Below are 27691 nucleotides of genomic sequence, written 5' to 3' on the forward strand. Positions count from 1 at the left end.
CTGGGAGCTCATCGAAAATGTATATTTCTAGAAAAAAAAATCCATGCCATCTCAATAGACCCATAGTCTTAATTTGTTCCTAAATAATCTCTCTGAAGGTCAAAGTTCCGCAGATCTCTAGGGCAGGCATAAAAAGCCTCCAGTCTCTGCTAAAGCACAGCAAGAGCCACCTTTGCTCCAGTTCCCAAGTTCCTCATCTCCATCTGAGACCACATCAACCTGGAATTCATTGCTCATATCACTATCAGCGTTTTGGTCAAAGCCATTCCACAAGTGTCTAGGAAGTTCCAAGCTTTCCCACATCTTCCTGGCTTCTTCAGAGCCCTCCAAACTGTTCCATCCTCTGCCTGTTACCCAATTCCAAAGTTGCTTCCACATTTTTGGGTATCCTTATAGCAGCAACCCACTCCTGGTACCAATTTACTGTATTAGTCCATTTTCACGCTGCTGATAAAGACATACTAGAGACTGGGCAATTTACAAAAGAAAGAGATTTAATGAACTCACAGTTTCATGTAGCTGGGGAGGCCTCACAGTCATGGCAGAGGTGAAAGGCACGTCTCACATGGCAGCAGCCAAGGGAGGAGAGCTTGTGCAGGGAAACTCCCCTTTATAAAACCATTAGATCTTGTGAGACTTATTCACTATCATGAGAACAGCATGGGAAACACCTGTCCTCATGATTCAATTAAATCCCACCAGGTCCCTCCCACGACATATGGGTATTCAAGATGAGATTTGAGTGGGGACACAGCCAAACTCTATCACCCCCGTTCTCTCTCTCTGTCTCTCTCTCACCCTCGCTTTGCCCCTCTGCCATAGGATGATGCAGCAAGTCTGGCCTAATTGCTGTTCCATTGATCTTGGACTTTCCAGCCTCCAGAAACTTGAGTCAATGAATTTCTGTTCTTTTTAAATTACCCAGTCTGGCCAGGTGCAGTGGCTCATGCCTGTAATCACAGAACTTTGGGAAGCCGAGGTGGGTGGGTCACAAGGTCAGGAGTTTGAGACCAGCCTGGCTAACATGGTGAAACCCTGTCTCTACTAAAATATAAAAATTAGCCAGGTGTGGTGGCACATGCCTGTAATCTCAGCTACTCTGGAGGCTGAGGCAAGAAAATTGTTTGAACCCGTGGAGCGGAGGTTGTAGTGAACTGAGATCACACCAGTGCATTCCAGCCTGGCCGACAGAGCAAGACTCCATCTCAAAAAACAAAAACAAAAACAAAAACAAAAAATTACCCAGTCTGCAGTATTCTGTTATGGTAGCACAAAACAGACTAAGACATATGGTCAACTAATCTTTGAGTAGAGTGTCAAGAATATACAATGGAAAAATTATATCTTCAACAAATGGTGTTGGAAAAGCCAGATATCCACATGCAGAAGAATAAAATTCACCATACACAAAAAAATTCACCATACACAAAAAAATTCACCATACACAAAACTCAACTCAAAGTGGCCAGGTGTGCTGGCTCACGCCTGTAATCCCAGCACTTTGTGAGGCCGAGGCGGGCAGATTACCTGAGGTCAGGAGTTTGAGACCAGCATGGCCAACATGAAACTCCATCTCTACTAAATTAGCTGGGTGTGGTGGTGCACGCCTGTAGTCCCAGGTACTCAGGAGGCTGAAGCAGGAGGATCACTTGAACCCGGGAGACAGAGGCTGCAGTGAGCTGAGATTGTGCCACTGCACTCCAGCCTGGGTAACAGAGTGAGACTCAGTCTCAGAAAAATCAACTCAAAATGGATTAAAGACTTAAATGTAAAACCTGAAACTGTAAAACTCCTAGAAGAAAACACAGGAGGAAAGCTTCTTGACATTGGTGTTGGCAGTGATTTATTGGATATAGATACAAAAAGCTCAGGCAACAAAAGCAAACATAGACAAGTGGGACTACATCAAACCAAAATCTTCTGCACAGCAAAGGAAAACAATCAATAGAGTGAAAAGTCAACATACAGAATGGAAAAAAGATTTGCAAACCGTTTCTCTCTTAAGGGGTTGATATCCAAAGTACAGAAGAAACTCCAACAGCTCAATAGCAAATAACAACAAGAAAAACAATTTTTTTTCTGAGATGGAGTCTTGCTCTGTTGCCTAGGCTGGAGTGCTGTGGCACGATCTCGGCTCACTGCAACCTCCATCTCCCGGGTTCAAGCAATTCTCCTGCCTTAGCCTCCCAAATGACTGGGATTACAGGCACCTGCCACGACACCCCGCTAATTTTTGTATTTTTACTAGAGACCGGGTTTCGTCATATTGGCCAAGCTGGTCTCAAACTCCTCACCTCAAGTGATCCACTTGCCTCGGCCTCCCAAAGTGCTGGGGTCACAGGTGTGAGCCACCACACCTGGCCAAAATACAAATGATTTGATTAAAAAGTGGACAAAATACTTGTCCAAACAAGACATACAAACACCACCAGGGGTAATCCTATCACTTTGAGAGGCCAAGGTAGGAAGATTGTATGAGGCTAGGAGTTTGAGACCACCCTGGGCAACATGGTGAAATCCCATCTCTATAAACACATACAAAAATTAGCCAGGTGTGGTGGTGCACACCTGTAGTCCCAGCTACTTGAAAGGCTCAGGCAGGAGGATCACTCAATCCCAGGAAGTCGAGGTTGCAGTGAGCTGTGATGGAACCACTGCACTCCATCTCAAAACAAAATAAAACAAACATCATTTTCAGACCAGCTTGGGAACCAGCCCTACTGTCTCTCAAAAGCCCCATTGCGTGAGTAATAAACTTTTCATACCTTTGGTGTATGTGTGGTATCATCAGGCTTGATATGTGAACCAAATTTGCTGTGTGTGTGTGTATTCATGGATCCATCCCACCTCTGCAGGGTGGTACAATACTGACCTTGACAAAAGAGGTACTGACAAAAAGAAATGCAGTACTTGACATCCAACAACTGGCCTGGTTCATCACCTAACCATCGGTGTCTCCTGTTGATCATGAACAATTCCACAAAATATCAACATCAGACGGTTCTGCTCTGCGGTTATGGTAGATCAAGACGAAAACAAGACCAATCTGGAATCAAGTCTGAGACACAAACAAAAACATGGACATTGTCGAAACCACAAAATAACCAATCATCCCTCCATCCTGGCTGATGTGAGTGGCTCCTGCTTCCTTACTAGTTACAGCTTTCGTCCACTTAATTCCTTTTGCCTTGTAGATATAAATCAAGATATTACATCCTAGAATTACTCCTACTTTCTGACAGCAGCCAATCCAGATAAAAGTCCTGTTTCTTTAACCGTCTCTGAAATCACCTAACACAAATCTCAAGCCCCCCAAACCCTAACCCTGTAATACCTTTTCCTTTATTTTCTTCCCCCAGCCCCCACCCGCAGACAGAGTCTTGCTCTGTTGCCCAGAGCTGAAGTGCAGTGGCACGATCTTGACTCACTGCAACCCCTGCCTCCCGGATTCAAGCAATACTCCCGCCTCAGCCTCCCAAGTAGCTGAGATTACAGACTAACGCTGCCATACCCAGCTAATTTTTCTTTGTATTTTTAGTAGACAGGGTTTCATCATGTTGGCCAGGCTGGTCTCGAACTCCTGACCTCATGATCCACCCGCCTCAGCCTCTCAAAGTGCTGGGCTTACAGGTGTGAGCCACCGCCTGGCCCTCACTGGGGTTTAAATTTGTATATTTTATTGTTTTTTTTTTTCTGTTTGTTTTCTCGGATTCTCATTCCTTTGTTTCTCTCACTTTACCTTCCTTGGGGTACATGATCTTTTTTTTAAATTCCATTTTGACTTATTGACATAATTTTTTAGCATATCACTGTTATGATTTGAATGTTTGTGTCCCGTCCAAAAATTCATGTCTAAACTTGATCCCCAATGCAGCAGTGTTGAGAGGTGGGGTCTTTTGGGAAGTATTTAGGTCATGAGGACTCTGCCCTTATGAACAGATTAATACTGTTAGAAAAGGGTTTGATGGAGGGAATCCCTCCCTTTTTGCCCTTTCCCCTTTTCTGCCGTGTGAGGACACAGCATTCCCTGACTCCAGAGGATACAGCATTCAAGGCATCATCTTAGAAGCAGAGAGCAGGCTGAGGTGGGCAGATCATGAGGTCAGGAGTTCAAGACCAGCCTGAAACATGGTGAAACCCGTCTCTACTAAAAATACAAAAATTAGGTGGGCGTGGTGTCGCATGCCTGTAGTCCCAACTACTCCAGAGGCTGAGGCAGGATAATCACTTGAACCCAGGAGGTGGAGGTTGCAGTGGGTTGAGATCGTGCCACTGCACTCCAGTCTGGGCGACAGAAGGAGACTCTGTCTCTTAAAAAAATAACTTTCCTACCTGCAGACCCCTAGTTAAGAGGATTACATGGCAGGTGCGGTGGCTCACAGCTGTAATCCCAACTGGGAGGTCAAGGTGGGTGGATCACTTGAGCCCAGGAGTTTGTGACCACCCTGGGCAACACTGGGAGACCACATCTCTACAAAAAATTTAAAAATCAGATGGGCATGGTGGCATCGGCCTGCAGTCCCAGCTACTCAGGAGGCTGAGGTGGGGGGACTGCTTGAGCTGGGGAGGTCTAGACTGCAGTGAGCTGAGATCGAACCACTTCCCTCTAGCCTAGGCAACAGAGCAAGACCCTGTTTCAAAAAAAAAAATTAGATTAATTAAGAAACACTCCTGCACGTAGGAATAGAGTTTGAATTGTATACATAAACTAACAAAACACCTAACTTTGAGTGGGTCTGGTGAGTTCCTCCCACTTTCTTGTAGCCGGTTGCAGAAAAAAATTCTCCTCTTTTCAAGTCTGTCTGCATCTTATTATTGGACCACAAGAATAAGCAGATCTATCTGGGAACAGAACCAGAAGTCTGGGTATTGGTGTTTATCAAATACTGGGATGAGCCGGGTGCAGTGGCTCATGCTTATAATCCCAGCACTTGGGGAGGTCAAGGCGGGTGGATCACTTGAAGTCAAGAGTTTGAGACCAGCATGACCAAATGGTGAAACCCCATCTCTACAAAAATTAGCCGGGTGTAGTGGCAGGTGCCTGTAATCCCAGCTACTTGGGAGGCTGAGGCAGGAGAATCGCCTGAACCCAGGAAGCAGAAGTTGCAGTGAGCCCAGATCATGCCACTGCAGTCCAGCCTGGGCCTCAGAGCAGAACTCTGTCTCAAAAAAAAAAAAAAAAAAAAAAAACTGAGATGCTTTTGTTTCGCATCAATTGATCATATGATTTTTTTTCTTTAACCTGTTGTGGTGGATGACATTGACGAGTATCAAAAACTGAACGAGCCTCTCATACCTGGAACAAATCCTACTTGGTCATGGTGTATAATTCCTTTGAAACATTGCTGGATTTGATTTCCTAATATTTTGTTGAGGATTTTTGTGCCTAAATTCACAAGAGATATCAGTTTGTAGTTTTCCTTTTGTATGTATGCTTTTTTCTCTGGTTTTGGTAGCAAGGTGACCCTGGTCTCATACAAGGAGATGGCAGGTGTTCCCTTTGCTTCTATTATCTGGAAGAGATTCTACAAAATTGGTACTAATTTCTCTTTAATGTTAGGTGGAATTCTCTAGTGAAAACATCTGGGCCTCAATATTTCTTTTTTTGAGGGTTAAATAATACATCTAAATTTTTAATGGTTGTAGAAATATTCAGATCATCTATTTTATATTGCTTGAGTTTGGTCATTTGTGGTTTCGGAGTAACTGGTCCATTTCTTCTAAGTTGTTGAATTTATAAGCATAGAGTTCTTCATAGAATTCTTAGTTTCCTTTCAGTGACTGCAAAATCTGTAGTGACATCCCCTCTTTCATTCCTAATATTGGTGATTTGTACCTTTTTTCTTTTTATCTTTGCCAGTCTTGCTACAAGTTTTTCAATTGTACTGATCTTTTCAAAGATCCAAGTTTTTGTTTCATTGATTTTTTTTCTCTGCTGGTTTTCTGTTTTCAATTGTGTTGATTTCTGTTGTTATCTTCATTATTTCCTGTCTCTGCTTCCTAGTTTGCTCTTCTTTTTCTAGTTTCTTGAAGTAGGAACACAGATTATTGATTTGAGACCTTTCCTCTTTTCTAATGTAAGTACCTAGTTCTATAAATTTCCCTCTCAACACTAAACTCATGCATTGCACAATTTTGACAGGTGTATTTTCATTTTTCCCAGTTCTATGTATTTATAAAATTTCCTTTTGACTCCCTTTGTGACCCATGGTTTATTGAGAATCATGTTTTTAAGTAAGTGTTTAGAGATTTTCTTGTTGTCTTTCTGTTATGATTTCTAATTTGATTCCATATAATCAGAAGACATACGCTCTCTAATTTCAGTTTTTCTAAATTTGTTGAGGTTTGTTTTATGGCCCAGGTAATGTTCTATCTTGGTGAATGTTCCACAGGCACTCAAAAACAACGTGTATTCTGTTGTTGGGTCAAATGTTCTATAAATGTCATTTCAATACTGGTTTTGTGTTGTTTTTTTTTTTTTTTTTTTTTTTTTTGAGACGGAGTCTTGCTCTGTCACCAGGCTGGAGTGCAGTGGTATGATCTTGGCTCACTGCAACCTCTACCTCCTGGTTTCAAGCGATTCTCCTGCCTCAGTCTCCCAAGTAGCTGGGACTACAGGCATGTGCCACCATGCCTGGCTAATTTTTGTATTTTTAGCAGAGACAGGGTTTTACCATGTTGGCCAGACTGATCTGGAACTCCTGACCTCAGGTGATCCACCTGCCTTGGCCTCTTAAAGTGCTGGGATTATAGGTGTGAGCCACAGACCCTAGCCTTGATACTATTGGTTGATAGTGTTGTTTAGTTCTTCTTTATCATTGCTTGAATTTCTCTCTAGTAATTCCACTTGTTGGTGGGGTGGATGTTGATATCCTCAATTATAATTGTGAGTTTGTCCACTTCTCCTTTCAGCCTGTTCATTTTTTCTTCGTGTAATTTGAAATAATCTTGTTTAGGGCATGCACATTTATGATTGCTATATCTTTTTGGTGGATTTTTTTTTTTTTTTTGAGATGAAGTCTCGCACTGTCGCCCAGGCTGGAGGGCAGTGGTGCAATCTCTGTTCACTGCAACCTCCACCTCCCAGGTTCAAGCGATTCTCCTACCTCAACCTCCCGAATAGCTGGGATTACAGTCACCTGCCATCACGCACGGCTAATTTTTTGTATTTTTAGTAGAGACCGGGTTTCACTACGTTGGCCAGGCTAGACTTGAATTCCTGACCTTGTGATCTGCCTGCCTCACCCTCCCAAACTGCTGGGATTACAGATGTGAGCCACCATGCCCGGCCGATTCTCCTGCCTCAGCCTCCTGAGTAGCTGGGATTACAGGCACTTGCCACCACACCTGGCTAATTTTTGTATTTTTCGTAGAGACAGGGTTTCACCATGTTGGCCAGGCTGGTCTTAAACTCCTGACCTCAAGTAATCCTCCCTCCTTGGCCTCCCAAAGTGCTGGGATTACAGGCATGAGCCACCACACCTGGCCCATTTTTAATTTTAAAAGAACCTTCATACAGTTTTCCTTAATGGTTGTACTAGTTTACATTCTCCCCAACAGTGTGTAAGGGTTCCCTGTTCTCCATATCCTCAACAACATTTGTTATCTTTCATCTTTTTAAAAGTTGTATTTTATTTTTATTTTAGAGATAGGTGTCTGACTATGTTGCCCAGGCGGGCCTAAAACTCTTGGGCTCAAGTGATCCTCCAACTCAGCCTCCTACTAGCTGATACTAAAGGCATTCACTGCTGTGCCCAACTTTTTTTTTTTTGTTTTATTTTCTTTATTTTATTTTATTTTTGAGAGAAGGTCTTGCTCTGTTGCCCAAGCTGGAGCATAGTGGCAAGATCTTGGCTCACTGCAGCCTCCACCTACTGGATTCAAGCAATTCTCCTGCCTCAGCCTCCCAAGTAGCTGGGACTACAGGTGCATGCCACCATGCCTGGCTACGTTTTTGTATTTTCAGTTGAGACGGGATTTTTGCCATGTTTGGCTGCTCGCAAACTCCTGATCTCAAGTGATCTGCCTGCCTTGGCCTCCCAAAGTGATGGGATTACAGGCATTTGAGCCACCTTGCCCAGCCTCTTCGTCTTTTTGGTAATTAAAGGAGACCTGTGGGGATCGCTCCCATGTGAGGCCCCTAGGAAATGGGCCTCGACATACGGTGAGCTTGAGCCGGGACACAGATCCCTGGTTGGGGGAGTCGAGCTGAGGGAAAGCAGGAACCGAGAGAGGAACTATATGTTATTCAAAATAATCAACAGACATTACTTTATGGATACGAGGACTTGGGAGGCAATGTGTCTACTTTCGGCTTCTTATGATTTATTGCTTGTGTTCATTTTGGACCTGTGTTACTTACTTACCGTAACTTACAGGGCGTAACTGTAACTTACTTACCATAGCTTACAGGGCGTGACTGTAGTCTACTTACCTTGACCTATTGGGCGTAACCTACTTACAGGGCGTAGCCTACTTACTGGGCTTAACTTACTTACTGGGTGTAACTTGCTTACTGTAACTTAAGTACGTTAATCTGGAGTAAACAACTTTAACTTCAGAAAAGTATATAATGAAACACATTGCAAAAATAAAATTGCTGCATGAGCATAGCGCATGTAGCCCTCCAGACCTCGCCTTTTCTATCTCCTTTTTTTCCGGCGCGCGCTCTCTTCCAGGTTTGGGACCCTCTCGCTGGACGAGATTCCCGGGCTGGCGTTCAGTTCACAACAGGTAATAGCCATTCTAACTGGTGTGAGGTGATATCTCATTGTGGGTTTTTGTTTTTTGTTTTTTTGAGACAGAGTCCCGCTCAGTTCTCCAGGCTGGGGTGCAATGGCACGATCTCGGCTCACTGCAACCTCTGCCTCCCGGGTTCAAGCGATTCTCCTACCTCAGCCTCCTGAGTAGCTGCTCTACTAAAACTACAAAAAATAGCCGGGCGTGGTGGCACATGCCTGTAATCCCAGCTACTTGAAAAGCTGAGGCATGAGGATTGCCTATATGCGGGAGGCAGAGGTTGCAGTGAGCCGAGATCTCACCACTGCACTCCAGCCTGGGTGACAGAGTGAGTCTCCATCTCAAAAAAACAAAATTTACTTTGCCAAGGTTAAGGACAATGCCCTGGAGACACATCTGTGCCTGTGCCTTTCTCCAAACATGATTTTGAGGGCTTCAATATTTAAAGGGAAAAATCAGGCTGGAGGGGAAAGAGGGAGGGTGTGGTCATTCACAGGTTGCAAGAGCAAAGGAGCAGGTAGGGGATTAATCAATTATGTATTCTGGCACTGCGAGGTGGCTCATGCCTGTAATTCCAGCACTTTGGGAGACCGAGGCTGGCGGATCATTTGAGGTCAGGAGTTCGAGATCAGCCTAACCAACATGGTGAAACCCCGTCTCTACTAAAAATACAAAAATTAGCCGGGCATGGTGGCAGGTGTCTCTAATCCCAGCTACTCAGAAGGCTGAGGAACGAGAATCGCTTGAACCTGGGAGGAAGAGGTTGCAGTGAGCTGAGATTGTGCCACTGCACTCCAGCCTGGGTGTCAAAAGCAAAACTCCATGTCTATATACATATATATGTATGTATTATGAGTGTTTTAAGAAAACCAAGGCTTTAGCAGAAAAACACCTGGGAAAGCTTCACCAGGGAGTCTTCCTCCACCACAACAATGCTCCTGCCCATTCCTCTCGTCAAACAAGGGCAATTGTCATCTCATTTTTCCACACTTTTTGAAGTCCCCTTGTATTGTGGCTATTCATCCTTTGTCAACCATATATGTTTGAAGCTATGTCTTTTTGGGTAGACATATGTGTATGCTGGTCTAGGCAGATGGGCCCCACAAAACCACTGAGCTCCTGTTATGCCTAGGAGGAGTAAGCATATATTTCCTATGGCTCTAGGGGATACAGATTTAACCGAGTTCAACCTGGAAGTACTCAATAGTCAGTCTGAGGGATAAAGCACGAGCATCATACATGGGTCAACATCCAAGGACCTACATAGCACCTGGCACATCTCAGAAGATGCCTGCGTTGGCCGGGCACAGTGGCTCACACCTGTAATCCCAGCACTTTGGGAGGCTGAAGCAGGAAGATCATTTGAGCCCCAGAGTTCAAGACCAGCCTGGGCAACATGGCAAACCCCTATCTCTACAAAAAAATACAAAAATTAGCTGGATGTGGTGGTGCACACCTGTAGTCCCAGCTACTTGGGAGGCTGAGGCAGGAAAATCACTTGAGCCCAGGAGGTTGAGGCTGTAATGAGCCAAGATCACACCTCTACACTTCAGCCTGGGTGACAGAATGAGACTTTGCCTCAAAAAGAACGAAAGAAAGAAACTGTGTGAGCTGAAAGGGGGATAAGTTGGGGGCAGATCCTAAAGGAATCCTTTTATTTTGATTTTGTAGAAGGAAAATATAACATGTTCATTTCTTTCTTTCTTTCTTTCTTTTTTTTTTTTTTTTTTTGAGACGGAGTTTCGCTCTTGTTACCCAGGCTGGAATGCAATGGCGCATTCTCGGCTCACCGCAACCTCCGCCTCCTGGGTTCAAACGATTCTCCTGTCTCAGCCTCCCAAGTAGCTGGGATTACAGGCATGTGCCACCATGCCCGGCTAATTTTTTTTGTATTTTAGTAGAGACGGGGTTTCACCATGTTGGCCAGGATGTTCTCGATTTCTTGACCTCGTGATCCACCCGCCTCGGCCTCCCAAAGTGCTGGGATTACAGGCGTGAGTCACCGCGCCTGGCAACATGCTCATTATTTCACTGAAATTTTTTGTAAATCCTCTTTGCCATTATCCTTTGTATTTTGCAATAAAAAGTTAGCTCCATAGGCCTAAATGTACTTTCTTTTTAATGTTTCTTTCTAATTAAATTTCAGATCCAGACACTAGCCTTAATAATGATTGTCTTTATAATTAACTAAAGGAATCTCAGGTTCCTTTTGGCAGTTGCGGGGAGAGAGTCCAATCTCCATCATAAAGTTAGTTTACATCATCTGATTTGGTGAGGTGTTTAATTGAGAAACTTTGACAAGAATGTCTGTCTTGAGCCCCCGTACAACTACAGAACCCTGTGAAATGCCCAGGATCATTTCCAACACCATCTTCATTAAGTCAAGACTGTCCATGCTAGGAAGAGCAAAAGGTTAACAAATACTAAAGTACAGATATCAGCCAGGTGCAGCTGCTCCCACCTATAATCCCAGCACTTTGGGAGAATCACTTGAGCCCAGGAATTCAAGAGCAGCCTGTGCAACATGGTGAGATCTTGTCTTTAATATAAACTAGGCCGGGCATGGTCGTTTACCCCTGTAATCTCAGAACTTTGGGAGGCTGAGAAGGGCAGATCACCTGAGGTCAGGAGTTCAAGACCACCCTGGCCAACATGATGGAACCTCCTCTCTACTAAAATCACAAAAATTAGCCGGGCGTGGTGGTGGGTGCCTGTAATCCCAGCTCCTCGGGAGACTGGGGCAGAGAAAATCGCTTGAACCCAGGAGGCAGAGGTAGCAGTGAGCCAAGACTGTGCCACTGCACTCCAGCCTGGGCGACAGAGCAAGACTCAGTCTCAAAAAAATAAAAATAAAAATAAAAAATAAAAAAATTACCCAGGCATGGTGGTGCACGCCTGTATTACCAGCTACTTGGGAGGCTGAGGCAGGAGGATCACTTGAACCCAGGAGGTCGAGGGTACAGTCACCTATGATGGTGCCACTGCACTCCAGCTCAAGTGACAGAGTGAGATCCTGCCTCGAAAAGAAAAAAATCACACTGTACCCCATAAATACTTAGAATTATTATCTGTCTATTAAAAATAATAGGCTGTGGCCTGGTGCAGTAGCTCACACCTGTAATCTCAGCACTTTGGATCACCTGAGGTCAGGAGTTTGAGACCAGCCTGGCCAACATGGTGAAACCCTATCTCTACTAAAAAAAATACTAAAAATTAACTAGGCATGGTGGTGTGTGCCTGTAATTCCAGCTACTCAGGAGACTAAGGCCGAAGAATTGCTTGACTCAGGAGGCAGAGGTTGCAGTGAGCTGAGATTGCACCACTGCACTCCAGCCTGGGCTGACAGAGACTCCATCTTGAAAAATAATAATAATAATAGGCCGGGCGTGGTGGCTCATACCTGTAATCCCAGCACTTTGGGAGGCCAAGGCGGGTGGATCACTTGAGGTCATGAGTTTGAGACCAGCCTGGTCAACATGGTGAAACCCTATCTCTACGAAAAATCCAAAAATTAGCTGGGTGTGATGGGATGTGCCTGTAATCTCAGCTACACGTGCGGCTGAGGCACAAGAATCACTTGTACCCAGGAGGCAGAGGTTGCAGCGAGCAGAGATTGCACAACTGCATTCCGGCCTGGGTGACACAGAGACAACCTGTCCAAAAAGATAAATGTTTGTCCTTGAAATTACTACGTTAGCAAAGAAGGCTTATAAAACCTTCAAATGACACCTGTAATTATAACTGAGAATATGTTGTCCCAGAAATTATGTTGTAAATTACATCTCTGAAACTCTAAGTGCTGTAAATAAGGATTTTGAACTATTGGCCTCAAGCGATCCTCCCGTTTTGGCCTCCCAAAGTGCTGGGATTACAGGCATGACCACCATGCCGGCCGTGGATTTCAGTCCCAACCTTGCCCCTCTGAGGCAGTGTAATCACAGGAAGTTGCTTTGCCTTTTTGTGTTTCAGTTTCCTCAAGTGCAAACGAGGATAACAAAAGGCAGTTTTGTGTCACCTCAGACAAGGTCCTAAATAGGCCCATTGGGATGGTTCCCATTTTTTAACATCAGAGCATCGATCTCTAAAGGTCTGCCCCTAGGTTAGGGTGGGGGGTGTCAGAGCTGCCTTGCCTGTCAGGCCCTGTTCTCCAGCTGCCACTAAGAGAATGTTGGAAATAGATAGGAACACTGAGACCAGTAGCCCCAGACTCAAGGTGAAGTGCGTGCACCTCTCTTCTGTCTCCCTCTTGCTCTTCCTCCCTCTGCATTGACTCCATCTCTTGCTCCTCTGTATCCATCTCACCATCTCAATCTTGTTCTCTCTGTTCCCGTTTTTCTTTTTTCCCTGTTATCTGTGTCTTTCTCAGTGTGTCTTTCTCCTTCTCACTTTTTTTTTTTTTTTTTTGATGGAGTCTCGCTCTGGCTTTCAGCCTGGAGTGCAGTGGCATAATCTCGGTTTACTGCAACCTCTACCTCCCAGGTTCAAGGAATTCTCCTGTCTCAGCCTCCCTAGTAGCTGGGACTACAGGTGCCCACCACCATGCCTGGCTAATTTTTGTATTTTTAGTAGAGATGGGGTTTCACCTTGTTGGCCAGGCTGGTCTGGAATTCCTGACCTCTGGTGATCCACCTGCCTCCGCCTCCCAAAATGGTGGGATTACTGGCGTGAGCCACTGTGCCCAGACTTTTGGTATCTTTCTCTGCATCTCTGTCTCTCCTTTGATCTCTCAAACTCTGGGTTCTCTATCTATGTGTTTCTCCCTATTCTTCTTTCTGATTCCCCCATGTCCATCTCTTTCTCCCTGATCTGTCAGGGTCCCTCCCTGAGGAAGTGAGTAAAGTGATCCCACACCTGTCAGGGCTGGACCCCCTTGCTCTTCCCTGATCCCGCCCACCTCCTTAACCCTCTAGCTCACCAACTATTTCCCTTCTCCCGGTGCAGACAGGTAGGTGGCAAACTCAAGGGCCACCGGGGTCACACTGTGAAAACATCAGCCAGGGAGACCAAAGCAGAAAAATTGGGGAGGGGAGCTGAGAGATCAAGCAAGATAGAAGTAGAGACTAAGGGCTAAGGCATGGAGGACACGGGAAGAAACAGGAGGAGGAACCTGAGACAGAGCCGCTGAAGTCCTTGCTGGAAGCAGATGGGATTAAATTAGAGACAAGACTGGGAGAGTGCCAGAGAGAGACACAAAGAGGATGCAGGTGAGGCATCTGTCGGCCTCCCTGAGGCCCCGCAGCTAGGGTGCAGGTGGACGGCAGCCGGAGGAGGCCTGGCCTGAAGCCAACTCACAGCTCTACTGGCTCCTTGCTTTGTCTCCCGCGTTTGCCTGCATCTGAGGCGGTATTCCACTCTACCTGCCTGCGTTTCTGACCCTCCTGCAGCTTCTTTTATTCCTTAGTCTCTCCCCTCCTAGTTGTGTCTGTCTCATTGACCTCTTGCATGTCTCTGTCTGCCTCCATCTCTTTCCACCTGTCTGTCTCTATCTCCCTACATGCATGTCTGTTTCTATTTCTCTCTTAATCTTTCCATCTCCTGCCTTCCCTTGGTCTCTGTAGTCTCTTCTCTTGGAAACAACGAGGGTCTCACGCTGCATTCCCTTCTTTTAGGTACAGAAGCCGCCGCCCCAGGGCCCAGGTCGCTCAGAGGGCGGGGCCTCAGGGCTCGCCCCAGCTCTCGAGCCCAGGACGACTCAGGGCGACCTAGCTCCAGCTCGAGGCCGGTGAGACCAGGCGACTGCCGTTGACGCCTGGCCTCCACGGAGTCCCGCCTCCACCGGCACCGTCCCCAGCCATCCTACGACTCTCACGCAAGGCTCCGAACCTCGCCGCAGGCTGTCAAGCTACCCCGGGCCGAGGCGCGCAGGACCACTCCTAGGCCCCGCGGGTGGGACCGGTGGCCCCCGCCCTGGAGACAGCGGGTCTTGGGGAGCACGGAGGGGCGCAGCCTTGGAGGGACCCTGGGGAGACCACAGGGTCGGGGCGTCGGAGGAGCCGCGTGGATGTAGTACGGAGGTGGAGCCCGCTGCGGCCTCAGGGGGCGGTGCTGAGCGATAGGACCCGGACTGGGCCGAGGGGAAGGTCCGGTGACCCCGGGCGCGTGGAGTCCCCAGTGGCCCCAGGACTCGCGGAAGGGAAGGGCCTCCAGGAGTTACTGGGGCGACGCTAAATCGACGCAGGTGGAGGCCTGCAGGGGGCAAGGCCGGCCCAAGGATCCAGAACGGGCGGGACTAAAGGAGGTATTGGCCCTGAGACACAAGGAACACCCTGGGTCTGATAGACGCTTCGGTCTCAAAGATGCACGCCTGGTGCTGCCACCTCAGGGCTGCGGGACTGCGCACTGCCCGGCACTGAGTCGCTCAAACAGGAGTCTCAGCTGTCACCGCTGAAGACTCTGCATCCCCACGGACCAGTTTTGTAATGAAGAAAGGGTGTTTCCACCACCTTGCAATGACTTGCAAGAAAGGGACGGTTTTCATGTCTCTTGAGGTCATTCCCAACTAGAGCAGTTTGTGCAGAGGAAACCAGTGACTCCTCAGGAAGTTTTTGCGCCTCCCCGTGGCATCTGCATCCCAGTGAAGGCAGTGTTTGCCCCACCCATGTAGAGGTTTGTGCAGAAGTCAGTTTTGGCGGGAGAACCCATGTCCACTCAAAAAAATGTCCTAGCTCCCTCATCCCAAAATGAAAACTGATTTCTGGTTATTTTGTGGTTACCCTTTAAAAACACTTGACCTGGTCAAACTGGTCTCCTGCACCCCCCCCAACACCTGTAATCCCAACACTTTGGGAGGCTGAGCGGGCAGATCACCTGAGGTCAGGAGTTTGAGACCAGCCTGGCCTACATGGTGAAACCCCATCTCTACTAAAAATGCAAAAACTTAGCTGGGCTTGGTGGTGTACGCCTGTAATCCCAGCTACTTGGGATGCTGAGAAAGGAGAATCACTTGAACCCAGGAGGTGGAAGTTGCAGTGAGCCGAGCTCATGCCACTACTACTACATCCTGGGCAACAGAGAACATCTCAAAACAGCAACAACAAAACAAAGACCAGGCCACCTTGAGGGAGCTAGTCTCCCGGCCCCTCCTTCCATCCCAGATCCACCCTGAGGCCACACAGAGGGAGGGGAATCACCTTTACAAATGCTGTGCTGAGCATCCAGAAAGAAAGGACTCTGGTGAGGCCACATTTCCCAGCCTCGGAGATGGGGGCTTGTGGAGCAGGGGTCAGGGGTACTGGGGTGTGTGTGTGTGGATGGGGTCAGGGGCACAACATCCAGAACCACCCCCACCCCCAGCAATCCTGGTGTTCACTCCCTTCTTTCCCAGGCTTGTTCCTCTGACAGACCCATCACCTGGCCCCAGACAACCTTATTCATGTCCCTAATTCACATCTTCAATCTCCCTTCCTGTTCATTCATCCCATAGACATTTACTAGAGCCCACTTGCTGTGGGTCTCCAAGTCTGGGGCTTCTGAGTCCCTTAAGCAAGCTCTGCTCCTTGTCCTATGGAGGGGCCCCATAGGCAGCTCAAGGAGTCCACACATAGGCATTTCAAAACGGACTTTATTATTTTTTTTTCAAAACGGGCTTTAAATACTTATTGGGGTGCCACACAAAGGAGCTGGGGTGAGAACTTGGTACAGTGAGTGTGGGGCTGGGGTGCCCTGAGAGAGAAAAAGGGGGACCCATCTGTCAGGGCAGCTGGGGTGCCCCATCCCCACCCTGGGACTAGGGAGCAGAGTAGAAGCCCTCTCTGGAGGGTCCCAGGGCTAACTGGGAGCCAGCCCTCCCTTCGAGGTAGATCATCGGGGAGGGAACTGAGAAGCAGCTCCCATGGTGGCAGTGGCTTCCTCAGTGGTACTGCTGATAGCTGGGATAGCCTGGGGGTGGGGTGCCATCCTTAGGGGGCAGCTGGCTGGGGTCCTCCAGGAATGGGGGTGCTGGAGAGGGGAGAATCCGGTAAGGATGAGTGGAAGAGGCCAAGTGGAGCATTTCCCACTCCCCTCACCACCATCTACCAGGTACTCACCATTTCGGAACTGCTGGGCCGTGTAGCGAGTGAGGAGGATGCCAACACCCTCGATGAGGGCCAACAGGATGCCCCCCATCATTGCTGAGCCCATCATGGCCAATGGACCACCTGGGGGAGTTGGGGGCAGAGAAACAGAGGTGAGGGCAGGCAGAACAGGGTGGAAGAGGCTGGGGTCAGGGCCAGGGCCAGGGGGCACTCACTGCGGGCAGCCAGCACAGCCCCGGTCAATGCTCCACTGGTGATAGAGTTCCAGGGATCCTCCTTGCCCCGAAGCCGCACCAGGCCACAGTCGATGGTGGAGAACAGTCCCCCCCACACTGCAAAGCTACCTGTAGTGGGAACAAGGCCTAATTAGTTCCTGGGAAATCCCAAGAATTCACATCTCAGGGGGCTTCCAAGGCCTGAATGCTTCGGCCAAGAACAGGGAAAAAAAACCCAGACACAAAGGCAGATAGCAAATCCCCAGAGAGTATTTCCTATCTGTCCCCATCCTGTGGGGAGCTCCCACTTCAAGTCATCTATAATCACCATCGACATTCCCTTCACCTTTATGGGGAGCTGACAAATGTTTACAAGCAGATATATCTTCATATAGCCTTTAACAGAGCAATTTTGATCTTCATAATCACCACACAGAGTTGGAATTCTGATTTGGGTTTCAGTGAGAAGAAAATAGGTTAGAAAAGCCAGTTAATTGATGTTAAAATTAATCAGTTAAAATGTTTACTGAGGGCTTACTGTGTGCCAGGACCTGTTTGAGGTACTGTGTTGACTTCTGCAATTTTAAATTAGTTAATGTTATTAAAATGTTTAGCATAGCAACAAGCACTTAGTAGTATGTAAATTACATAAACTACAAAACTACTGATAAGGTGGTTACTGTTATCACCACCCCCATAGAACAGGTGAGGTTCAGAGAGGTTAAGCCACTAGCCCAAGGTCACATGGCAGGGAAGAGTCAGGACCTAAATTTAAACTCCAGAACCCACTTTCTTCCCCTCCATATTCAATTGTTAGAAAACAACACAACCCTGGAAAGTCTCTGGCAGGGGCTAGAATCTGAACCCCCAACTTGAAGCCTAGACCTGAAGGATCAACCACTCTCATCTTTGCCAAGACATCTCCTATATCTATATCCCCAAGCCCCTCACCTCCAATCTGGGGGGCTCGGATCCTCACAGCGTTGGCACTACCTCTCAACCGGTGCCGAATTCCCTGGGGAAAGGAAGAAAGGGAGTCAGAGCAGGGCTGAAGCCACTGGCAGATGGGTTTCCAGCTTTTAAAAGAGGGAAGAAGATGGGAGATCTGTTAGAGGTATCAGCCATAGAGATGTGGAGAAGTGGCCAAGAACTAGGGGTGTGGAGAGTGCCCCAAAATGGATGTTCTCAGAGCTGAGTTGACAAGTACTAATTCATTCATATATTTGTTCATTCATTCAGTAAATGATTAACAAGTACCGCCGCTGGGCACAGTGGCTCACGACTGTAATCCCAGCAATTTGGGAGGCTGAGGCAGGCAGATCACGAGGTCAGGAGATTGAGACCATCCTGGCCAACATGGTGAAACCTCGTCTCTAAAAAAAAAAACAAAAAACAAAAAACAAAAAAAACAAGTACCTAACTATATGTGCCATGTGCCAGGCACCATGCCATATACAGGGATACAGCCACGAACAAGGTAGATCTGCTCCCTGCCCTCTCAGAGGTCACATTAACAGTGGGAGACACAGATCCTGAGGCAAGGGTAGATAAACAAGGGAGCTTCAAACAGCAATCTGCACTTTAGCAAAAACACCATGAAGAAATAGGATTGGGGCTGAGGTGTCAGGAAAGGCCTCTTGAAGGGGGGGAATTCATGCTGAGACCTTGATGATGAGAAACTTGGCCAAAGATCCAGGAAGGAGAGTTCCAGGAATCTAGGGGAGGGATGGGGCTACATATGTAAATTGCAGAGAACTTGGCAAATAGATGGCATTAAAGCCACAGCATTTTCAATCTTCTGGGAAGGGAGGTGGTCAGAGTGAGGGAATCTGTGGGGATCGCTCCCGTGTGAGGCCCCTGGGAAACGGGCCTCGCCATACGGTAAGCTTGAGCCCGGACACAGATCCCCGGTTGGGGGAGTCGAGCTGAGGGAAAGCAGGAACTGAGAGAGGGACTATGTTATTCTAAATAGTTAACAGACATTACTTTATGGATATGAGGACTTGGGAGTCAATGTGTCCACTTTCGGCTCCTTATGGTTTATTGCTTGATTGTGTTCATTTTGGACCCTTGTTACCTTCATTGTAAAATATTAACTTAAGTATTTACACTTGGTAACTTACTTACCATAACTTACTGGGTGTAACTGTAACTTACTTCCCATAGCTTACTGGGCATGACTGTAACTTACTTACATTGATCTATTGGGCGTAACCTAATTACTGAAAGTAACCTACTTACTGGGCGTAACCTACTTAATGGGATTAACTTACTTACTGGGCGTAACTTAGTGGGCGTAACTTGCTTACTGTAACTTAAGTACGTTGATCTGGTGTAAACAACTTTGGCTTCAGAAAAGTATATCATGAAATGTATTGCAAAAATAAAATTGCTGCTTGGACATAGCCTAAGCCAGCCCTCCAGACTCCACTTTTCTATTTTCTTTCACTTTCCCGCACTCTCTCCCTCAGGTTGAACGAGACATCTACGTTGGCGGTCTTGGGGACTCCTGCGGGTCGGTAGTCCCCAGGCAGACGTGCCGGACCCCGACATCAGAGAAAAAGAAATACGTTAAAAAAATTATCTCAACTTTAAGGCTGTCTTCCCTCTGGCAATTAATTCCTGTCATTTTCCTCTATCCAGGTTTCTGAGCCAGAATCTGCCTCTAGTACTGCCTGTAATCCCAGCACTCCGGGAGGCTGAGGTGGGTGGATCACTTGAGCTCAGGAGTTAGAGAGCATCCTAAGCAACATCTTGAAACCCCATCTCTAAAAAAAAAAAAATTAGCTGGGTGTGGTGGCACAGTCCAGTGGTCCCAGCTACTTGGGAGGCTGAAGTGGGAGGATCACTTGAGCCTGGGAGATGGAGGTTGTAGTAACTGTGATCGCACCACTATACTCCAGCCTGGGAGAAAGGGCAAGATGCTGTCTCAAATTAAAAAAAAAAAAAAAAAGGCTGGGTGCAGTGGTGTGATCACAGCACTATAATCTCAGCACTTTGGGAGGCCCACTAGGCAGGTGGATCATGAGGTCAGGAGTTCGAGACCAGCCTCATCAATATGGTAAAAACCCGGTCTCTACTAAAAACACAAAAATTAGGCAGGCATGGTGGCAGGTGCCTGTAATCCCAGCTACTCAAGAGGCTGAGGCAGGAGAATTGCTTGAACCCAGGAGGCAGAGGCTGTAGTGCCACTGCACTCCAGCCTGGGCAACAGAACAAGACCTCACCTCAAAAAAAAAAAAAAAAAACTTGGCTGGGTGCAGTGGCTCACTCCTGTAATCCCAGCACTTGGGGAGGCCGAGGCAGGTGAATCACCTGAGGTCTGGAGTTCGAGACGAGCCTGGACAACATAGTGAAACCCTGTCTCTACTAAACATACAAAAATTTGCCAGGTGTGGTGGCACCTGCCTGTAATCCCAGCTACTCGGGAGGCTGAAACAGGAGAATCACTTGAACCTGGGAGGCGGAGGTTGCAGTGAGCCAAAATCGTGCCTCTGCACTCTAGCCTAGGTGACACAGCGAGATTCCGTCTCCTTTCTTTTCTTTTTTTTGGCTCACCTTTAACTGTCTTGATCGAGTTATAGGGAGAGACTGTCTCAAAAAAAAAAATCTGTTTAGCTTTGCACGCACATTTAAGATTTGGTAATGACTCTTTGAACAACACAGCATTTCCACAGAGGAGCTTCAGTTGGATGGGGTGGAGGGTGGAGGACAGAGGTCATGTTTGCAATCCCTACAAAATCCCAGATATAGGAGTCAGGCTTGGCACACAGTAGGTGAGTGGGCACCAGAATGAAAAAGTACATGTGACTGACAGCTCCAAGCAGTTTTCAGAGCAACATCCCTTGTGGGCAAGACAGCTGATCCCACACCAACGCAAGGAAGGTCTGGACTCACAACAGGGGCATTGCGGAAACCCTTGATGGCCTGGAAGACTCCACCACCGATGACACCCATAGTGAAGGCTCCTCCGCAATCATCCACAATTCGCCATGGGCTGCAAGCAGGAAGGGAAGGACGGGGTTATTGTGAGCCCTCCCCTAGGCCCTGTCACAAGGATTCTTTTCTAACTGGGAGAAACCTAGTCACCAGAATGGGAAGTGCCTAAGTAGGAACAAACACTTCAGATAATAAGGAGCTAGTCCTGTCAGTTCCCCCTGCATTAAAGCGAGAAATAGGGCAAAGGGGGAGAAATATTAGTCTTCGCCCTGTCTACCAACCAAGGAATCGGCCAACTGCTTTACTGTGCTCAAAGATTAAATGAATTGGCACACGCAAAGAGCTGACGTTTCAATAAGCGAAATAGGCGTGTTAACGAACCAAGACAGATCATCAGCAAAGCAGGACCGCCTCACACCCCTTCTCCGACGGTGAGACCGTCCAATCAAGCCCCGCCCCTTTTCAATCCAGTACAACTGGGAAAAACCAAGAGCGAACGCGGGGAGGATCCACCGCCCCCACTGGCCTTCAATAGGCTCATCCGTGCCCCGCCCCCACTAACAAAGGCGACCTGGGAAAAACCACCCGCGGCAACTCTGGGGATTTCCGTTCAACCCCGTACCACCCCCAGCGGGGATGGATTCGACCAACGTGTTTTTCGTTAACAAACAGGTAGTAGATTACGAAGTCAAGAAAACGTGGCGTGGTTCGGCCTCCGCCGCACCTTCTGAGCGGAGACGGTTGTGGCCCCTCATAACGGAGCCCGAGTGACAGGAACCAAGTTGGGGGAGTGGGAGATACGTTAAGAGTACCCCGAGTCTGGTACATGGTTCTGTGCGGCCGACGCCTCCCCCGCCCGACCCCCACGGCTGGCCTTGGCGTCGCAGCAACAGTCCCGATGCCAGTGCCCATCGCCGTACCAAGGCTCCCGAGCGTACTCCTCCATGGCGCTGGCGTCTGGCCGCGCAGTCAGGCCATGCCCCCAGTGTTGACGCACCTTGGCGTCCGAGCTTTCCGCCTATTACCGGACAGCGATTGGGTTGCTACGCAGACGTCACACCAAGGACACACTCTCATTGGCCAATCGAATTTGCGCCATTTGCTCACTGCCTCTTTAGCGTAGTCCAGTTACCTTCAAGCTCGGGGAGAGAAGACCTCATTCTGTGCTTTGGGAAGAGAGTCGTGTGGTCCCAGGTAGCGTAGCGGCGACACGAGAGAGACGGCCGGTGTGACAGCCTTCCACTACCTGCACGACTGTATTGGTAACGTTGGGGTGGGTGCATTCTTTTGGAGCTGGAGGAAGTGCTGCCCTCTGCTCCCCCATCCCAGCGCTTTGGTTTCTCCCACCCGGCGATCTTTGGGGGACGCTGGATGAGCCCATTTCTGGGGTGCGGGGTAGCCGCGCTTCTTAGGCGGTGGGCGGAGCCTGGGCCTGGGAGAGGAACTGGGTCCTGGAGCACCCTGTTTCGGGACAGAGTTGGTGAGAGTTTTGGTGATATTGCCACCTATCTCTTACATCTTGTAGTGTGTATGTTCTGTCCACCCAACTACTGTTTCAGTTGAATAGATGGGAGTCAGATGTGTACATGTTGAGGGGAGGCGCTTGTTTACGGGATCCAGATATGAATCTTTATCTGAGCTGCTTGTCAGTTTGTCCTGTTCTTAGGTCTGTCTGCTACCAGGTATGCCGCTGCCTGTTGCGCTGCAGACCCGTTTGGCCAAGAGAGGCATCCTCAAACATCTGGAGCCTGGTGAGACAGCTAAAAGCAGATGGTCCTACACGTTCCAGCCTCCACCGGCACTTTTGTTGTTGATATTGATGCTTGATACCTAGAGTGGACCAACTGTGCACTAAGCAATGGGGTGGCAGGCATTTTTCGTTGTTAACGATGTGGATTCCTCACGTCCATCCCTACCATATCTCAAGTAGAGGGGGTTGGGGGAATAGGTTTTTTTTTTTTTTTAAAGATCGAGTCTCGCTCTGTGCCCAGGCTGGAGTGCAGTGGCATGATCTCTGATCACTGCAACCTCTGCCTTCCAGGTTCAAGCGATTCTCCTTGAATCTATAGGCACGCCCCACCACACCTGGCAATTTTTTTTTTTTTTTGAGACGGAGTCTGGCTCTGTCGCCCAGGTTGGAGTGCAGTGGCGCAATCTAGGCTCACTGCAACTTCTGCCTCCCAGGTTTAAGTGATTCTCCTACCTCAGCTTCCTGAGTAGCTGCCATTATAGGCGTGTGCCACTACACCCAGCTGATTTTGTTTTTTGGAGACGGAGTCTCGCTCTGCGCCCAGGCTGGAATACAGTGGCACCATCTTGGCTCACTGCAACCTCCCCTTCCGGGTTCAAGCGTGATTCTCATGCCTTAGCCTCTCAAGTAGCTGGGACTGCAGGCATACCACCATACCCAGCGATTTTTTTTTTTTTGAGACAGAGTCTCGCTCTGTTGCCCAGGCTGGAGTGCAGTGGCACGATCTAGGCTCACTGCAACCTCTGCCTCCCAGGTTCATGATTTTCCTGCCTCAGCTTCCCAAGTAGCTGGCATTATAGGCATGTGGCATCACACCTGGCTGATTTTTTTTTTTTTTTTTTTTTTTCGGGCAGAGTCTTGCTCTGTTGCAGAGGCTGGAATGCAGTGGTGCTATCTTGGCTTACTGCAACCTCTGCCTCACCAGTTCAAGCAATTCTCCTGTCTCAGCCTCTCTAGTAGCTGGGACTACAGGCATACGCTGCCATGCCTGGCTAATTCTTTATATTTCTAGTAGAGGCGGGGTTTCACTGTGTTGCCCAGGCTGGTCTCAAACTCCTGAGCTCAAGTAATCCACCTGCCTCAGCCTCCCAAAGTGCTAGGATTACAGGCATGAGCCACGGCGCCCAGCCACACCCGGCTGATTTTTGTATTTACAGTAGAGACAGGATTTCACCATGTTGGCCAACCTGGTCTCAAACTCTTGACCTCAGGTGATCCACCCCCCATCGATCTCCCAGAGTGCTGGGATTACAGGCGTGAGCCACCACATCCCACGGATATTTCATTCTTAACAAAACTGACTGGCTGGGCGTGGTGGCTCACTTGAGTTTAGGGGTTCAAGACCAGCCTGAGCAACAAGGCGAAACCCCATCTCTACAAAAAATGCACAAATTAGCTGTGTGTTGTGGTGCGTGCCTGTAGTCTCAGCTATTTGGGAGGCTGAGGTGAGAGGATTGCTTGAGCCTGGGATGATGTCGAGGCTGCAGTGAGCCGAGATTGTGCCACTGCACTTCAGCCTTGGTGACACATGGAGACCCTGTCTCAAAAAAATCCAAAAAAACCAGAAAACAATACTGACCACCTAATGCCTATGTTGGGCCTATCGTATGCCAGGTTAAACCCATGGATTACTCTGGGAGTGATGACACAGTATCTAATAGGAAGGATTGCTAAACTTCTACTGCTGTCTCCTGTGTGCCAAGTACAGTTTCAGTGAGGATCTATCATTTAGGCTTATTGAGCTCTGGCTGCAAATCACACCCTATTGTCAGTAATACTAAAAACTGGCATCTATTTGAGGCTATGGTGTGGCACTGAAAAATACATCTTATCCTTATTGATAACTGACATCTATTACAAGCCTACTGTATGCAAGGCATAGACCTCCTTGTGGTTAATAATATTGACAATGATCATTGATTTTATTTTCCTTTTTTTTTTTTTTTTGAGAGTGTCGCTCTGTCACCCAGGCTGGAGTGCAGTAGCCCAATCTCGGCTCACTGCTACCTCTGCCTCCTGGGTCGAAGCAATTCTCCTGCCTCAGCCTCCTGAGTAGCTGGGACTATAGGCACGCACCATGGTGCCTGGCTAGTGTTTGTATTTTTTAGTAGAGACAGGGTTTCACCATGTTGGCCAGGCTGGATTTTCTTTTAAGCCTACTGAATGACCTGTCCTTATGGTATGTATCTTATTTATTTATTTATTTGAGACACGGTCTCACTCTTTTGCCCAGGCTGGAGTGCAGTGGCACGGTAATAGCTCACTGCAAGCTCAAACTCTGGGGTTCAAATGATCCTCCTGCCTTAGCCTCCTGAGTAGTTGGGATTATATATACGTACCATTGTGCCCAGGTAATTTGTTTTGTGGAGACAGGGGTCTCGCTGTGTTGACCAGGCTGGTCTCATGTTGAACTTCTGGCCTCAAGTGATCCTCCACCTTAGTCCAAAGTGCTGGGATCACAGGTATGAACTACCACACCCAGCCTCTTATTAACAGTAGTGGTGATTATATAGCTGACATCTGTTTTGGTTCTGCTGTGTGACAGCCACTGTGCTGTTGCTGGCATATGCATTTCATTATTTATTATATCCACAGCTGAAATCTGTTATAGGCCTACTAAGGGCCAGGCACTGAGCTAAGGGACATCTTTTTATTCTATGATATTGACTGATACCTGCTGCAGGCTTACTGTGTGTGTCAGGCCTCAGGAACTGAACGGATTCAGAGTAATGTTTGGATAAATCCACTGCCATCCAAACTCCTGATACCCAATATACGGGACTTACCCTGTAATCATGAAGCTCGCATGCTAAACAGATTGAACATATTGTCAGATTAATCCTTTACCGTTGAAACCCATTTTATCTAAATAGATTTGGATTACACAGTTTTACATATCTGAACTCGAACTGAATAGAGAAGGGTAAATTTTGGCCAGGCCCGGTGGCTCACGCCTGTAATCCTAGCACTTTGGGAGGCCGAGGTGGGTGGATCACCTGAGGTCAGGAGTTCAAGACCAGCCTAGCCATCATGGTGAAACCCCATCTTAAAAAAAAAAAGAAAAGAAAAAAAAAGAGAAGGGTAAATTTTTTGGTGAATCCCTGTCAACTCTGAAACAAGATAGCTTTGGCCAACAATAGAACTCATCATCTGAACCCAGAAACAGAACAGTTAGGTAAACTTTTTTTTTGTAACCCTCTTAATACAGAGAGTTGGATTTGGAATGTGAGGGATACTTCATATCCTTCCTGGCATACACACACACACGTGTCTTTTACATGTGGCTTGTGTGGAATGTGTGTGTGTATCTCTAGGCTCTGTAGGATGAGGACTCCCCTGGTCCCTAACTGCTCTCCTCCTCCCCACCTTGATCTGCCAGAACCAGAGGAAGAGATCATTGCTGAGGACTATGACGATGATCCTGTGGACTACGAGGCCACCAGGTTGGAGGGCCTACCTCCAAGCTGGTATAAAGTGTTCGACCCTTCCTGGTGAGCCTGGATGAGGGGGAGGTGACTTCTGACTTCACCCTTCCTGTGCTGGCCTTGATTGTGAAGTACAGGGGCACACAAGGGAGGGGCCCTTGGGTGGGGGTTGTTGGGTATCTGCAGGACCCAAGTTGCTGCATGCTGGGGCCTGGCTCCTCTGGGATTGGAAGAGGAGATGAGATTCTGGGGATCCTCCCTGTGGGGTCCTGACATGGGGCAAGTATAGTCAGAGACTGGGGAGACAAGAGTTGAGGATCTAAGGCGAGGACTTCTGTGCTGAAACTCCTCTCCTCCTGTGGCCCCACAGTGGGCTCCCTTACTACTGGAATGCGGACACAGACCTCGTATCCTGGCTCTCCCCACATGACCCCAACTCTGTGGTCACTAAATCTGCCAAGAAGGTCAGAAACAGTAATGCAGGTGAGTTGGCAGGTACAAGGGGGCCTTGAGTGATCTTAGCAGTTTTCACTGAGAGGCCAAGTAGAATGATAGTGGATCAGAGGGGCAGGTGAGACCAGGTGGGCCCAGCCTCAGGCAAGGGAGGTTGTTGAAGGCAGAGGCTGCTGGGTCCTGGGGTAGAAGAGAAGGTCACTTCAAGACTCATGTCCTCAGATGCTGAAGAGAAGTTGGACCGGAGCCATGACAAGTCGGACAGGGGCCATGATAAATCAGACCGCGGCCATGAGAAACCAGACAGGGGCCATGACAAGTCAGACCGGGGCCACGACAAGTCTGACAGGGATCGAGAGCGTGGCTACGACAAGGTAGACAGAGAGAGAGAGCGAGACAGGGAACGGGATCGGGACCGCGGATATGACAAGGCTGACCGGGAAGAGGGCAAAGAACGGCGCCACCATCGCCGGGAGGAGCTGGCTCCCTACCCCAAGAGCAAGAAGGGTAAGCTGGGCAGAATGGGGCTGGTGAAACCAGAAAGGCACAGGGCACACCGAGGAAGCCTTCTCTCAGAAAGGTGCCTGGACCTGGGGCCTGGAGGAGGGTGCTGTGGTCCATGGCAGCCAGGGGCTCCATTTCTTCTTGGGGGGTTGGGCCCAGTGATCAGGGGGCTCGTGGTACCTCTATTGAAGATCCTGCCCTGCCACTTCCACAGCAGTAAGCCGAAAGGATGAAGAGTTAGACCCCATGGACCCTAGCTCATACTCAGATGCCCCCCGGTAAGTGACAGCCCCTCATGACTCAATATGTGGACACCATCCACCTGCCTCCTTCCTCCATTCCTCATTGTGACCAGGTGGGCTGTGTCTGCCACATCTCCCATCCCCACCCCCTGACTCTTTCATCGGCAGGGGCACGTGGTCAACGGGACTCCCCAAGCGGAATGAGGCCAAGACCGGCGCTGACACAACAGCAGCTGGTCCCCTCTTCCAGCAGCGGCCGTATCCATCCCCAGGGGCTGTGCTCCGAGCCAATGCGGAGGCCTCCCGAACCAAGCAGCAGGATTGAGGCTTCAGCCTTCCCAGCCCTGGGTTAAAATAAAAGTTTTCCGGTGATGCTGCCCACCATGCCTGAGTGGTTCCTTCGAGGCTG

The 27691-nt window shown here is 48.3% G+C and overlaps 2 protein-coding genes across 23 annotated transcripts; one reads left to right on the forward strand and one right to left on the reverse strand.

Annotated features, from left to right (window-relative positions):
- Nucleotides 1-16282: 16282 nt before the first annotated feature.
- TIMM17B (translocase of inner mitochondrial membrane 17B) lies at nt 16283-21871 on the reverse strand. Of its 3 annotated transcripts, none has more exons than XM_008989257.5 (6): nt 21829-21871; nt 20867-20966; nt 17921-17984; nt 16970-17098; nt 16767-16877; nt 16283-16677 (listed from the first exon to the last, which is right to left on the reverse strand). In XM_008989257.5, the coding sequence occupies exons 1-6, from the start codon at nt 21852-21854 to the stop codon at nt 16589-16591; spliced, it is 519 nt and encodes a 172-aa protein (XP_008987505.1). In that variant the 5' UTR covers nt 21855-21871; the 3' UTR covers nt 16283-16588. The 3 variants fall into 3 exon arrangements, with proteins under 3 accessions (XP_008987505.1, XP_078219332.1, XP_008987504.1); XM_078363206.1 differs by having other exon boundaries at nt 21721-21871; XM_008989256.5 differs by having other exon boundaries at nt 21633-21871.
- Nucleotides 21872-22029: 158 nt separating this feature from the next.
- On the forward strand, nt 22030-27666 carry PQBP1 (polyglutamine binding protein 1). Of its 20 annotated transcripts, none has more exons than XM_054251140.1 (7): nt 22030-22181; nt 22559-22659; nt 26038-26149; nt 26454-26566; nt 26759-27043; nt 27255-27318; nt 27451-27666. In XM_054251140.1, exons 2-7 carry the CDS (start codon nt 22593-22595, stop codon nt 27605-27607), a joined length of 798 nt encoding a protein of 265 aa, XP_054107115.1. In that variant the 5' UTR covers nt 22030-22181; nt 22559-22592; the 3' UTR covers nt 27608-27666. The 20 variants fall into 20 exon arrangements, with proteins under 20 accessions (XP_054107115.1, XP_008987499.1, XP_078219330.1 ...); XM_008989251.4 differs by having other exon boundaries at nt 22575-22659; XM_078363204.1 differs by having other exon boundaries at nt 22575-22659; nt 27258-27318.
- The last annotated feature ends 25 nt before the right edge of the window (nt 27667-27691 follow it).

This window comes from Callithrix jacchus, chromosome X (genome assembly GCF_049354715.1).
Source record: "Callithrix jacchus isolate 240 chromosome X, calJac240_pri, whole genome shotgun sequence".
NCBI classification, from domain to species: domain Eukaryota; kingdom Metazoa; phylum Chordata; class Mammalia; order Primates; family Cebidae; genus Callithrix; species Callithrix jacchus.